This window comes from Phalangium opilio, unplaced genomic scaffold (genome assembly GCF_054372755.1).
Source record: "Phalangium opilio isolate 3A_F unplaced genomic scaffold, DU_Popi_V2 ptg001304l_1, whole genome shotgun sequence".
In the NCBI taxonomy this organism is placed as follows: domain Eukaryota; kingdom Metazoa; phylum Arthropoda; class Arachnida; order Opiliones; family Phalangiidae; genus Phalangium; species Phalangium opilio.
In genome coordinates, this window is record NW_028324256.1 from 437711 (window position 1) to 454095 (window position 16385).

The 16385-nt window shown below is 39.3% G+C and overlaps 1 protein-coding gene across 1 annotated transcript; it reads right to left on the reverse strand.

The window, feature by feature from the left end:
* Nucleotides 1-14693: 14693 nt before the first annotated feature.
* LOC149583989 (uncharacterized) lies at nt 14694-15287 on the reverse strand. The gene has a single exon (XM_089863965.1). The coding sequence runs from the start codon at nt 15285-15287 to the stop codon at nt 14694-14696; it is 594 nt and encodes a 197-aa protein (XP_089720091.1).
* Nucleotides 15288-16385: the final 1098 nt, after the last annotated feature.

A 16385-nucleotide genomic window follows, 5' to 3' on the forward strand; every position in this document is an offset into this window, starting at 1 on the left:
ATATATTTCAGTAATTGCCTCCTATATCTATCAAGGCGCGAGCATTGTGATACATTTCATTCATTGCCTCCTATATCTATCAAGGCCCGTGCATTGCGTTATATTTTTCAAAACAACAATAAAAATGGGAAGCTCCTCTCAGAAACATAATAATTTCTTATCTCTGAATATGAAATGAAAATATGGATAATATTGCGCTCCTTCTTTAATGGTATGAATCCTTGCCTGTCTATTAATATTTTACGTAGGAGTAATACGTTTTTAGCGAAGTCTAGAGAGGATAAACATAAGCGAGATTGTTTCGGAAAAAAATACTGCTTCCACTAATGGGTTTATATTCCTTGTTACTGTTGTATAGAGTAATCATGATAAAAGCTTAAAAAATTACGAGAGGACAGACCTTGGCGCTAAACGAAATGAAATTTCTTGGAAATAATAGATATTTCAAATACAGGTATACAATTTGAAATTTTAAAATCGTAAATGTTATTTATCCTTGATTTTCAAGAACGCCTCATTTATTATAGGTTCGGCAATGAGACTGAAATTGAGTACGCAGTAACTGAAGTGAGTTTTTAATCATTCATTCTCATTGTTGATGCCTCGGAATTAAGATTTTCTGGTTGACGATTGCATTTCCATTTCTTGTCAGGTATGGGATACAATCAAATGCAAAATAACCTGGTTCGAAATAATGGCGGATTATTTAAAACGATCCCTGAACATGAAGTAAATTTCACAATTGGAACCCTAATTAGACGACTACTAATTTGGGGCGAGCGAGAAAGAATCGCTTTAATGCGATGAATTAATCCTCGCTCTTTTGATAAAATAGGTCTGCGAAATGTGGAAAACTCAAAATGTATTCGAACCGAGGAGTCAAACAGTTGCGAAAAGTGATTTTAGACAAACATTTACGAAAAATATTTCAATTTTAATCTTGATTATCTATCAGAAACGAATATCATTCAGTTTACGAAAACTTATGAGATTATATTTAGTTCATATTTTAACTCATTTTGTCGCTTTATTTACAGAGTCAAGTGGGCTCCTCTTCCAGTTTCTCTAATAAATTCATTATACAGGGTGTTTCTGGAAAGTCTGGCACAAATTAACAGGCATGTTCCTTGGGTCAAAAGGAGTCCGAAAGGTCCTATGACGTTTTGGGGTAAAGCGCTCCGTTGCGACGTTATGGCCTCTCAAAAGTAGGCCGAAAAACAAGGAGATCTTGCAGAATTATAGCACTAGTATTGTGGTTTTGACCCAATTGTTTTCGATTATTGAACAAAATGCAATGATGGAAATAAGTTCAAACCTAGTGGAAGACCGTGAACATGTTAAACGGCCCAAAGCGTTAATCCCTTTGCTTTTATTAATGATTGTAATTAATGGTAAGGAAAGTAGCTCAGATTTCGGTTACTTGTTTGTTCAGATGTACTAGTAACTGACCGGTGTTTTATTCTTTATTTCAATTAGACACATTACTTTTACAATAATTTGAATGAAACCCTTAAATTTTACAATAATTCGAATGAACCCCTTAAATTTTACAATAATTCGAATGAACCCCTTAAATTTTACAATAATTTGAATCGAACCCATTACATTTACAATAATTGGAATCGAACCCCATTACTATTACAATAATTCGAATCGAACCCCATTACTTTTACAATAATTCGAATGAAAACCAAATACATTGTTCTACAAAAATTGTTCAAAATGGGCGCCATCAACGTTTAAGCAAACTTGCGCGCGTCGTTTGAAAGATTCACGAACACGTTCGAAGATTTCTGGCGTGTTACGGATGCTATCACATCCATCAATTATCCTTCGTCGTAAGTCTTCGACATCGCGAACTTCACTTCGGTATACCAAGTCCTTGAGATGGCCCCAAAGAAAAAATTCGCATGGGTTGAGATCGGGAAATCTTGCTAGCCACGCAACAGATCCGCCTCGACCTATCCACCTCCGTTAAAAACAAATTATGCTGTGTTGGTCTACACATTAGGGTAGTTTTCAACGTCAGAAGTTGTAGGTTTTTACAGACGGCTTAAATGTGTTTACCTTAACGTGCTTCATGGCGTGCGTGCACATTTGGAAGCTTATCTGGAACTAATCATGGTCTACTTCACGAATGCAAAGTACTCAGATATCCATCTTATGTATGGACTGGCTCGGGGAAATGCGGTGGAAGCTCGGCGCTTGTACCAGGAGCACTTTCCTCAACGACAAGTTCCCAATCGACAAACATTTACGGCAGTCGACAGACGCTTGAGAGAAACCGGGAAACTTCAACCGTCGGGACCTGAACCTCGTGCGGCGATTGTTCCCGAGGATGTAGAGGACACCGTTTTGACAATTTTCGAAGATTATCCAACACCCAGTACCAGGAACGTCGGGCGGCAATTGTGCGTTAACCGTGTACTCGTCTGGAAAATCCTTCGAGGACATCAGTTCCACCCATACCATTTGCAAAAGGTATAAGCTTTAAATGAAGCTGATTATCCGAGACGGGTCGATTTCTGCCAGTGGTTTGTGGCCGGGTAAATGACTAGACTTTCCGCGTATTTTGCTAGTTTCCAACGGGGCCAATTTCTCGCGTGACGGGATACTTAATTTACATAACTATCACGAGTGGAAGCGACTTAACCCGCACGCGACCACTGTCATGAAGCATCAAGTTCAGTTTAGTTTGAACGTCTGGTGCGGAATGGTAGGAGATCATTTAATTGGGCCTTACTTTTTGCAACCGAGGCTAAATGGGGAGGCGTACTTGACCTTTCTGCGCGAAAATTTACCGGAGCTTTTAGAAGACGTACCGTTACGACTGCGACAAATAATGTGGTTCATGCAAGATGGCGCACCGCCCCATTTTAGTCTTCAAGTTTGAGCTTATCTTGATGTCGCGTTTCCCCGGAGGTGGATAGATCGAGGCGGAACTGTTGCATGGCCAGCAAGATCTCCCGATCTCAACCCATGCGATATTTTTCTTTGGGGCCATCTCAAGGACTTGGTATACCGAAATGATGTTCGCGATGTCAAAGACTTACGGCAAAGGATAATTGATGGATGTGATAGCATCCGTAACACGCCAGGAATCTTCGAACGTATTCGTGAATTTTTCAAACGACGCGCGCAAGTTTGCTTAAACGTTGATGGTGCCCATTTTGAACAATTTTTGTAGAATAATGAAATTGGGTCTCATTCGAATTATGGTAAAAGTAATGGGGTTCGATTCGAATTATTGTAAAAGTAATGGGGTTCGATTCGAATTATTGTAAAAGTAATGGGGTTCGATTCGAATTATTGTAAAAGTAATGGGGTTCGATTAGAATTATTGTAAAAGTAATGGGGTTCGATTAGAATTATTGTAAAAGTAATGGGGTTCGATTAGAATTATTGTAAAAGTAATGTGTCTAATTGAAATAAAGAATGAAAGACTGGTCAGTTACTAGTACATCTGAACAAACAAGTAACCGATATCTGAGCTACTTTCCTTACCTTTAATTACAATCATTAATAAAAACAAAGGGATTAACGCTTTTGGCCGCTTAACATGTTCACGGTCTTCCACTAGGTTTGAACTTATTTCGATCATTGCCTTATGCTCAATAATCGAAAACAATTGGGTCAAACCCACATTACTAGTGCTATAATTCTGCAAAATCTCCTTGTTTTCGGCCTACTTTTGAGAGCCCATAACGTCGCAACGGAGCTCTTTACCCCAAAACGTCATAGGACCTTTTGGACTCCTTTTGACCAAAGGAACATGCTTGTTAATTTGTGCCAGACTTTCCAGAAACACCCTGTATATCGAATCTACGGATGACTTGTACACTGTAACTGATTAAAACGCTATAGTTAACTACGTAACTAAGAATTATAAATACTTAAACCTTACGATGGTTTTAGAAATTTCATATCTTCACGCTTGACACGCCACGCTCAATTTTCGAAAAATAGAACTTTTCACTCCGTCTTCTCCCTACGGAACGACCAACACGATAATCCTTTCGTGTGCCCCGAAGAGAGCCACGTCCACTTCCTGGTCCTTCTTAAACATGGACACTCCAATATATCAATAAACATTCCATTCACTACCCAATTCAATAATTTCCATTCTCGGTTCAATTAAGTGGTAATTTTAATTTTGGTCACTTTGGTCCTTCTGTCACTTTTGCTCGTCGTTCACTCTATCGTAATCAACAAATACAAATCGGTGCCCATCAAGAAAGTGGTCAAGAAAATGGCCGGAGAAACCCTGGTAAATGTTTGGGAGAACGCGTCGCTCTTCTGCCTCGAACGTAAGCGATTAAGCGTCGCTTACAATTGACAACAATTCACCCTTGAGCGAATCATTTTTCTATAAGGGACTCAATTATCAAAGAATATGTCCCCATAACGAAAGACGGCTGGCGCTTTAATCACACATGGTAAAACGAACTGTATGATTATGTTCCTTTCAGCGATTCCGTCCGTGTTGCCCCACATTACTTGTCGTCTGCTGGCTTCGTCGTGGCTAATCTGAGTCACTTTCATTTTGTTTTTCTTGGGTTGTTATTTGCGTACGGAGTTCACAACGGAAAGCTACAATCGCATCGACACTCTCTTGGACTTGATCAAATCGGGAATTCCACCATTAATGTTGCCGGAAACATACGAACAGCTCCAAGTTTCGGTGAATATCCATCTGTATGTTAAAGGGCTCCATCAGAGGCTTGCGGGGTCTCTATCCTTACACGTGCAAACGGCAGACCGCCTTTTACCTCTTCCAAAGCTACCGCCCGCAAGTCGCTGGTGGAGCCCTTTAAGTTTACCAATTCTTCTGACATCATTGTCGCGTATCTACAGGCAAGCCAGGACCCGGCTGTTAAGGAATGGATAGGCGCATTCGATAAGATGAAACTATTTGAAGAACTTTCAGTTACTTTGGATAAAGATTTCGAACCCGTTTATTCCGGGAAAAAATCCATGATATTAACGGTCGAAATGCTGCTTTCCATGGTACCATATATAAGGATGAGCACGCCAGGCCTTGGCGATTTCGAAAAGGACATCAAAAATTTCGTAGAGGTCATCAAGAGCAAAGGTGGATTTTACTTTTCGGAAGAAGACGTCGCGTTCAACTACGAATACACCATATTCAACACCTCTTGGGTGAGAAGCAGTCCCCAACTGCACGAGTCCTTCCACCTGAGGTTGGTAACAATCGTATGGTAAAATTTTGAAGGGGATTTGACGAATGTTCTATCGCAGCATGGCGCCCATTTTCGAAACGAAAGTTTTCAAATATCTGGACTTTGAGCTCGATTACAGAATTGAACAGCTCAAATGGAAGAAACCGTTCAAAAGCGTGACTAATTTGGACCTGAGTAGCGTCGGCGTTCCTTTCTACATTCTTCTCATGTTGTTGTCGGGAACAGTAGCCGTCGTCACAACAGAAATTATCTTCTACTAATTAACTTGAAAGATGCAAAGTAAACACATCACGAAATGAAATGGAATTTCGCTAAGATACACCAACTTCAAAATGACTGCACGTTACGTCACTTTTTTATTTAGCCCACGTATTTCGAAATAATTTGCCTTAAATTTTTATCAGTTTGAAAAATGTTGTGGGCAATGTTTACGTTACAATTCAAAACCGCAATTGAAACTAGAAATACCGTTTAGTTATCAGAACTACCTATAAATTGTTTGTGAGCCCAGGCTATTTGTCGGACAAAGCACCGTAACAAGAAGCCTGTTCTCCTGTTGTAAATTGTATCGATCCTCCTTGTCATGGAGACATATTTAAAACGATCCCTCAATATTAAGTGCTATATTTTGCCCCTTTGCTTCAAAATGGTTGCTTACACCATTACTGCTAAATTTCAAAATCAGTCTGTAATCTTCTATTGGGTGAAATAAAATTTTAATTTGACGCGAAATCTATGACCTACCTCACTCACTTCAAAATTACAAGCTACAGTTTCTAAGTTACCAGTGTATGTCAGACTTATGGTGATCAAATCTTATGATATTATGGAAGTACGTAGATATTGCATCCAAAGAGAGCAAGATGCGCCTATACAGGGTGTTACAAAAAGATGTGTCACAAATTCAGGGGCGCATTCTACGGGTCAAAACAAGACTATGTCACCAAAGAACTATGGTCCAAAACTGAACACCCGCGGAGATACGGGCCATCAAAGTATCACGTAAAATGCAATGAATTTTCCCTTAAAGTGAAGCGACGAATATGGCTTGACCATATTGTTTTCAATTAATTAGTCATAATTGAAAAAGATTCGATATTTTAGAGACGATCGATTCTGGGGGCAGAGCTAAAAGCAATTTAGACCAAAAAATTAAACATTTAATTTGGTAAAGTGTTTTAATTTGGCCTAAAGTTACAACGGCGTTTTCAGATCGCTGTAGTTGATGAGTGGCTTGGTTTTTCATTCATTAAAACGATGGCCCATTCAACTTCTTTGTCAAGCCAACGAGTAAAGCGCTTTTACGTGTAAGCATGAGCGCCTAGTTTTTGGCAAGATGTCGTGACAACGGCATGAACCTAGTAAAACCGGCGTTTTTAACCAGACCGTGGTATCATTACCCAATCTCGCATGTGTGTTATCGAGCCCCCGTGGAAGTTACGTTTGCCATCGAACATTCGTGGATATCTGTGTCGTGGGAGAATCTTCTAAGACAGATTCACTATCGGCCACGTATGCAATAAATGACGAATACGGCGACAAACGACCAATGCTATTTCTCACGTGATTGTACTACTGTATGACGCGTAATCCTTCGAAAAGTAGTCGCAAGTACATTGCTGCTAGTTATGATTGATAACTACACCTGCTAGATCAAATGTCAACTAATACATTACAATGTTTTTTAAAGGGTGCAATGAGCATCGAGATACTATTTTATTAATTAAATTTTACAAAATTTGTTCAAAATGTTGTCCTTGAGCTCTTAAGTAAGCTTCGGCCCTCTTAACGGAAGACCCACGAACTGGTTCAGAGATTCCAGGTGTATTTCTGATGGTTTCGCATGCCTCAATGATCCGTCAACGTAACTCTTCGATGTTTGGAACTTCCGTTTGGTAAACCATGTCCTTCAAATGACCCCAAAGAAAGAAATCCAAAGGTTTGAGGTCGGGCGAACGAGCTGGCCAAGCAACAGGTCCTCCACGACCGATCCACCTTCCAGGATAGGTGGCGTCCAAATGTGCCCGAACGTCGCGCCTGAAATGAGCGGGAGCACCATCGTGCATAAACCACATGTCGCGCCACTGAGCCAAGGGCACATCTTCTAAGAGTTTCGGTAGCGTTTCAGTTAGAAATTGGAGATAATGTTGACCGTTAAGTCTTTGTGGGAGGAAGTGCGGTCCGTTTTAAAGATTACCAATAATACCGCACCAAACATTTAAACTAAATTTGACTTGATGACTTGCTACCACGATGGCGTGCGGGTTCTCTTGGCTCCATTGATGCATGTTGTGAGAGTTGATGACTCCGTCCTGGGCAAACGTGGCCTCGTCGGTCACTAAGACCATACCTGGAAATTGGGGGTTCGCAACACATTGGTGGATAAACCAGTTTGAAAACTGTAGCATCCTTGGATATTCATCTGGATTTAAAGCCTCAACCTTCTGGTAGTGGTACGGGTGAAATCCGTGATTGTTTAGGATTCTCCAAACCTTTACATGATTAACATCAAGTTGATCTGCCACCTTGCGGGTACTGGTTCCGGGATCATTTTGTAAGATTTGCAGGACTTGGTTTGATAAGTTTTCGGGTACATCTTGCGGTCTTCCAGCTCCACCCCTTCGCCGTAGTTACCCTCTCTCTCGCAAACGTCGATCAACCGCCTCGAAAGTTTGACGACACGGCAATCGTCGTTGAGGAAACATCTCTTGGTAAATGCGCCTGGCTTCCAGAGCATTTCCGAATGCTCGTCCATACATAAGGTGCATATCGGCTAGCTCCTCGTTTGAATAATTTTCCATCACTTTTAGGACTGTTTTTTTGAAGTGATTGAAACTTGCACAGTCCCTTCTTATAGCAAAACAAATTTTTTTTAATTGGTCTACTTAAAGACCCATTAATAAACATTGTAATGTATTATTTGACATTTGATCTAGCAGGTGTAGTTATCAATCATTACTAGCAGCATTGTACTTAAGCGACTACTTTTCGAAGGATTACGCATCATACAGTATTACAATCACGTGAGAAATAGCATTGGTCGTTTGTCGCCGTATTCGTCATTTATTGCATACGTGGCCGATAGTGAATCTGTCTTAGAAGAATGTCCCACGACACAGATATCCACGAATGTTCGATGGCAAACGTAACTTCCACAGGGGCTCGATAACAGACATGCGAGATTGGGTAATAATACCACGGTCTGGTTAAAAACGCCGGTTTTACTAGGTTCATGCCGTTGTCACGACATCTTGCCAAAAACTAGGCGCTCATACTTACACGTAAAAGAGCTTTACTCGTTGGCTTGACAAAGAAGTTGAATGGGCCATCGTTTTAATGAATGAAAAACCAAGCCACTCAGCAACTACAGCGATCTGAAAACGCCGTTGTAGCTTTAGGCCAAATTAAAACACTTTACCAAATTAAATGTTTAATTTTTTGGTCTAAAATGCTTTTAGCTCTGCCACCTGAATCGATCGTTTCTTAAATATCGAATCGTTTTCAACTATGACCAATTAATTGAAAACAATATGGTCAAGCCATATTCGTCGCTTCATTTTAAGGGAAAATTCATCGCATTTTACGTGATACTTTGATGGCCCGTATCTCCGCGGGTGTTCAGTTTTGGACCATAGTTCTTTGGTGACTTAGTCTTGTTCTGACCCGTAGAATGAGCCCCTAAATTTGTGACACATAATTGAGTTTGGTGTATAAAATTCCATGATTTGTAGGGGCGAACGTGGTAGGCATTGTCATAGACTAACAACACTTTTATCTGCTTTTCAATCGAGTGTTTTCCTTTCACGTCGTTTTCAACCACATTTTTGTATTCGGTCACTTTTTTGGACATTCAACTCCATTATCAGTTTTATTTCAGTAATATATAAACAATATCAAACACATTTAAGTCAAATAGCGTGGCTTTTATTATAGATTTAACGAATATAATGATACTAAATGAAGGTTAATTAAAAGTGAATTTTCAATACGTTAAGATAATATACACACACACACCAGGCTAGTATTCTTACTTAGTTTAAAACGTTTCAACAAACAATAAGTTTGAACAGACTTAGTTTATTAAGCACGCTTATGTTATCTTGTATGTAATTGATGCGTTTCAAAACACATTTTTGACGAGATGAAACTTGTTAGTATGTGGTTCTAAGGGAATTGGTGTCAACGAAACTGTGAATAAACTGGTCCCCGTTTAGCCTTATCATTTTCCCTGCCATTACACTCTGCACTTATCAAAGTTAATCTTAAGCGATTCAAACTGATAATGGTATAGAACCGAATCTTTAGCACCTCTTGTGGTAATTGTTAGTGTAAAATATATGTTTAAATACATTTTGAACTTTAACATCACTTGAAACCTTCAAAATAGTCATATATTTTGATAAGGGCGATTTTAATTTATTTCACTGCTTTATAATATAGGTCAGGACAGATAGGCTAAAAAAGGGCTTGACCTAGAACATTTGAACATAAAGATGAAAATTGGTACATGTGTTCTTTTTGACCGAACAAAAAATATATTTAAAGTCCCCTGCTGTAGAGCGCGAGCTTTCGCCGCCATCTTAGAAAATGGCCGCCGGGAATGCCAGCATCAATGAATTCCACGTTATTCTTCAAAAATAACGAAAATTGGTGCACATTATGAATGTAACCACATGAACATCATAATAAAATTTCACAGCTCTGTAATTGATAGTTTGGTCGACATACTGGAAAATGGCCGCCGTGAATGCTATGTTGTTGGAAAATTATGAAAATTTATAGATATTATAATGAAAGCTGTGTGAACCTCATAGTAAAATATTGAAGCCATTCATGAGATAGTTTGGCCGCCATGTTGGAAAATACTGTCATTTAGATACAGTATACTTTTCAAAAATTATAAAAATTGGTAAATTTATTGTTGAAGACCGTCTAAACATCATACTTTAATTTTGAAGACGTTCTGCTGATAGTTTGGGCGCCATCTTGGAAAATGACTTCGTGAAATGCCAAATATATTACCGATATATAAATATTTTCGATATTTCTTCTCCGAGTAGATGATTTTCATGACGGAATTAAACACCATAAAAATAACTATTTCCAAGTCTAAGTTATCGACCCCATCTTTAAAAATGCTCACTGAAAGATTACTATAATAAAATCTGAAACAAAGAAAAGCGAAGCTATATCTGATGCAGGAATCAGAGTGGTGTGAATGGGTCTTTGACTTTAGCGATAGCGAACCCATCCCCACTGTTCGGGATTAAATCGTTTCCTAGATCTTGTTCATTAAAAACTCTCAACGTATTTGTAAGAAGTTGATTATCTGTCATTACTTTAAACCGCGCCTTATCATAACCACATCCAGTTACAGCATGTAAATGAAAGAATTGTTCCCTGAACCTTTTTTTCTCAAATGTCTCGATTTGAGATTTTTTTCTTGGTGTGGTTCTGATTTCAGATTTAAGACTGAAGACTTTTCAATTCGGGTGTGATAGTGTTGCAAAAGAACCAAGACATTCCGCTACTCCAATGGCTAGGAAACGATTTAAACCGCGAAGAATGGAGATGGGTTCGCGATCCCGAATCCTAAGTCCCATTCACGCCATTCAAGACCAACGTTTAATACTCATTATCTGTAACTGCGGAACCTCTTGTGTGAAGAACTGTGGATGTAGACGATCCGAATTAGTTTGCTCAGCATTGCGTAGACATTGTCGCTGTACTAGCTGTGATGGATCAGAGCAAAAGGGCTTCTTGCGGCGGAGGGAGCCCGAGTTCGGTGTGCCAGTTCGGGAGTTGCTTGGGTTCGCCCTTGGCTCAGGCCGTTCCTTGCCCCGTTCCTGAAGGTTTTGCTCGGCCGCTTCGCCCCCGCCCAGGTGTTGCCTTAATTGGCTCAATCCGCTATTGGTAACCCTCTGAGGGTTGTGGATACATTGTTTTGGGTCGTGTGGCACTGATGTGCTTGGAGGGAAATCCTCCGTCGCCTCGAGCCTCCTGCTACTATAATCCATCCCAGTCACCGACCACCTTCTGGCTGGGCTCGCCGCTGACGGTGTTCAGCTTCTGTCACATGCTCAAGGGGCGTTTGTCGGGGCCGCTGGCCGATCCCGTGTGCCTTGACGGCTTTACCGCAGGTTCAATTTGGAATATGATGAGCTCCCAGCTAGGTGCTGCGCCTAATCAAGGCATCTGATATACAATTACTGTGATAAAAATTCAACGACAAGACCATCTTCCCGAAGCTTAGAGACTGATATTAAATTCTCACGTAAGTTCGGAACGACCAAAACCTTGCTCAAGCGCAGAGTGGTCACTTGACCCCTGACCTTTACTGGTAGCGTGACGTTTCCAATCCCGCTGGATTGTAACGTTCCTCTTCCGGTCTCGATTCTCTTTGAGGTGTCATGTTGATAATCCTCAACCCATACTGCCTGCGCTGTCATATGTGATGTAGCGCCTGAGTCGATCAGCCAGTTGCCCTTCCCTTTTGCTGTACCATCTTCATAATAGATGTACGCCCTTTCCGACATTTCCTTCTTCTTGTGGTCACCCTTTTCTTTTGTTACATCCTTATCCTTGGACCAACAATCCACAGCTTTATGGCCTATTTTCTGGCATTTGTTGCATTTCCCTTTGAAACGTTTCTTCTTAGAGTTAGAGTTAACGTTACCCGTGGAAATATGCGCTGACTTAATCGGCTTTGGCGCTGATTTATCTGCTTCTTGCAACAATTTCGTTACCACTAAATCAGTTGTGACAGTTTGTCCACAATTTTCTAGTGCCATAACTAATGGATTATACATTTCTGGTAAGCTGGCTAAGATAATACCCGCTAAAATCTCATCTTCGATATTAGTAGAAATCGCCTTTAGTTGTAATGCGAGGGTTTTCATTTTATTTAGGTAATCAGCCATACCCTTGCAATCTTCAAATCGAACGTTGATTAATTCTGCGATGAGGGTTGCCTTGCGTGCAAATCCCTTGTCTTCGAAGCGTTTCTTTAGTATATCCCATGCCGCCTTGCCATTCTTTGTTGCTAGGTCTCGAATAAATATGAGGCTGAACGCCAAGACCAATAGTCGAGTACGCTTTCTTTGCCTTCACCGCATCATCTGCTTCCGTTTTTGTTCCATCAACAAAATCCCATAGATCCTTTTCAGTGAGGTATAGTTCCATAGCGAATTTCCTTTCATTGTAGTTGGATTTCCCTTCTAATTTCTCAAAATTCATACCTCCCGAACTCATTCCAGCCATTGTTCCACTAGGCCTTTGCTTTGGTGTATGCGTATAACTTTATACGGATGGCGTGAAGCAAACCTAACTAATTTTATTAACTATCTAAGATAACTATTAATTACGCAGTGGAATCATAACTGGGCCCATAACCTATTGGGTTTTAAGCTGCAAAGCTAATAGTAATTAAAACATGAAACAATAGGAGTTCACGACCATTAGGTTCAGAGAAGAGAAAAACTGTGTTTATTAACAAAAGCTCAGAAAAGAATAATAATACATACACAAGTATTTATATATGTTTTACTGCTCGGTTTCATAGATGGCTCTACCATCTCAGTAAATATTATAATGCGGGAAAATTGAATGTTCCAACATTAATTCCTAATCTAAAGGATATCCCCGAGTTTTCGGCACCATAAAATTTTCTGAGATAAATAATACTAGGTTTAATAATAAACAGTTTTAATTAAAAAAACGAAAAGATAATTTCCACGCGGTTACAAAAAAGGGGTAGCATCCTTCTTCTACAAAATTTCTTCTTCGACTAAAAAAAACTCCCCGTTCCGTGTTTTCCGTATTCAATACAATGATAAAGCCAAAAAAGAGAGGACCTTCTGTAGAGGTAATGTTACTATGGAAAAAAGCCGAACTGCGCTTATAATAGAAAAGGAGTTCGAACTTTCCAAAAAAAACAATCTAGGTTTTTTCTGCATCAACTGTTGTTTACTGCTAAAATCCTATGGGGGTTTCCTTCCAAAAAAAGCGACTGAGTAGAGAGTCTCATTTTTCAATACTTCGAGTGGTTTTCAGTGTTATATGGTTGTACAGCACCCAACAATTATCTCGCTTACACTATATAGTTACGACGAGTGCCACATAAACATGAAAATTCCCTGCCCAATCAACACTCGCTGGATACAGTGACCGCGACACTATTAGGTGCCATTTCTAGTTTAGCATAAATTTTTCCTCTTTTCGTAAATCGTAGAAAATAGTAAAATGTTTGACATGTTTATTAGATTTCGAAGTTGAGTTAATGTTTCAAAGTTAAAAAATTGCAATTGTTTAATGAGGTTACATTTTGGAGCTAAAGAAAAATTAGTCTCGCGCGCCAGGTTACTGCCATCAACTATCTTTAATGTCACACACTTCAGTCGCCACCTTCGCCGTTCCACATGGGGAGAGTTTTAAACTTGTCGGTGCTATGCCCCGCACACAAAGGGACCCATGCCCTGAAACTGAGGGACCTATGCCCTGAAACTGAGGGACCTATGCCCTGAAACTGAGGGACCTATGCCCTGAAACTGAGGGACCTATGCCCTGACACTGAGGGACCTATGCCCTATTACTTTATTCTAATACAAAATCGCTATATATGTAGCAAGATTACAGAGACAACTTAATGCTTAAACACAATTTACGTACCGTATGTGGAAAATATATATTCCTTTTTATGTTTATCTTAAGACTATACATTACAAGTTGGGAAAACCAAAATATTACCTCTCCGAGTCAAGAGGTCTACTACTACAAACTTATTTACCTAGATATGGAATTATTTCTTTTTTTTTTTAAGTAAAAATTTACGAAATATTGAAGCAGTATTCCAAACATAGCGAATGTACAGTAAAAGCAGACGACATTTTACATCCAATAAGGATAAAACTTGGATACATGGAAATCAGTCAATAAGGAAAAGAACAGGAAATGAAGTCTACGCTTGAGCTGTTTACCGTTTATTCTGATAGCTATATTCACAATTGGTTTGAAGTGTAAACACTATCGTCTCGTCTCACCTCAACATTATTCTTAGTTTGCCAACATGAATGTTAACGTTAAATAACACCAAAGCTAAATTGTAGCTACACGCACTAATAGTCAATGCGCACCATAAAGAGAATAAAAAGTCTGTAGCTACTACCCATTTACCACTAGGCCTTTTACTATTCTGATTGCCACCATGATCTTTTCTTCTATTATAAAATCTTAACCTGATTATTTAAGAGTGTATTTTGTTAGAATTATCGGCTAAGAAAAGACACAACCCATCTTTATGACAGCAAAAGAGAACTAGAACATATTTATTATATACAAGAGGAGCAAAACAATATAAAGAGTACAAAAATAAGGAGGACGTGTTGCCATCTATTGGTAAATGTTATTGGCGGCATGTTTGAATATCGTAGGCCTATGTCTTGAACGAGTATTCGCGACTGTTAATCCAATAACACTCTCCCTCGAATGCTACGTTTAAGTGCTGTTTAATCTTACACATGAACTGTGCTGTTTCATCTTCTTGCCGGTTAAGGGTTTCGTCATCATATCTAACGGATTGTCAGTTGTCTTCAAATACTGGAAAATTACTCTCCCTTTTTCCACGATGTCTCGCAAAAAGAATTTCTTCAAATCAATGTGTTTATTTCTTTCCGATGTAACTTGATTGTTAGTTAAGTGTATAGCTCCTTGATTATCTGCGTAAATCGTAAGAGGTTCTTTTACTAGCTGAATGTGACCTATTTCGGTCAAGAAATTTTTCATCCATAATGCTTCTTTCGATGCGTGACACATGGCAATGTACTCTGCCTCTACTGTTGACAACGCAACCATGGTTTGTTTCTTCGAACTCCAGCTAACGGAATTTTTGCCTAGTGTGAAAATATACCCGCTAAACGATTTACAGTCGATACTATTTGAGCCCCAATCGGCATCGGTATATCCTTCTATTTGGGAATCGCTTCCCGATTTGTAAACCAATTTATACTCTCTAGTCCCTTTGACGTATCTGAGCATGTGCTTTATTCCAGAAACGTACTCTTCATTTGGATTTTCGTTGAACTGACTCATGAAAGCTGTTGCGTAGGAAAGGTCTGGTCTTGTTCCTCCAGCTAAATACAACAGTTGGCCTATAGCCTGACGGTAAGGGAACTTCACCTTTGCGTCGATCCGGGTATCTCCTTTCTTATACTTCACGCAAGGATCTAAAGGACTGTCTTTTTAGCTTCAGACATTCCGTAGCTCTTTAAGATCGTGTCAATAAAGGCATGTTGGTCGGTATCGTTCCTTTCAACCGAATTCCCAATGGACCGAAATCCCATTCGACCGAATATCCCGCAATGATTTTAGATTTCCAGTCCAATGGCTATATTCCCGATGGACCGAAATCCCAGTCGTCCGAATATGCCCCTAAAAATACATAAATATAACTTGAAACACTGTAGCCGTCAGCGATTCGGTGGTGTAGTGGATACGATGTTGGACTGCGAAGCGATAGGTTGTTGGTTCGAATCTCCGAAAGGTATGTTAATAATATTAAAAGTAAATGTTTCGTGATACTAATTAAAACGCTCACTTTCATTCCTTTCAAGGCAAGAGATATATAGAATTAATAAACAAATTGTGCTTAAAATGAAATACAGTCTTAATGGTAGTTCCATATATGTCTTTAAATTTTAAATTAAAATTTTAATATTTTGGTTTCGGGTGGGTTGGGTTAGGTTAGGTTAGGTTAGGTTAGGTTAGATTAGGTTAGGTTAAGTTAGGTTAGCATAGGTTAGGTTAGGTTAGGTTAAGTTAGGTTAGCATAGGTTAGGTTAGGTTAGCATAGGTTAGGTTAGGTTAGCTTAGGTTAGTTTAGGCTTGGTTTGGTTTGGTTCCAATAATTCGTTCAGACCTTTTCCAAAATATGCTCCTTTTAATTAGCTACCACCTTTTCCAAAATATTATCCCTTTAAATAGCTACCACCTTTTCCAAAACATTCTCCTATTAATTAGCTGCCACCTTTTTCAAAATATTCTCCTATTAATTAGCTGCAACCTTTTCCAAAACATTCTCTTACTAACTAGCTACCACATTTTCAAAAATATTCTCCTTTTACTTAGCTACCACCTTTTCCAAAATATTCTCCTTTTAATTAGCTACCACCTTTTCCAAAATATTCTCCT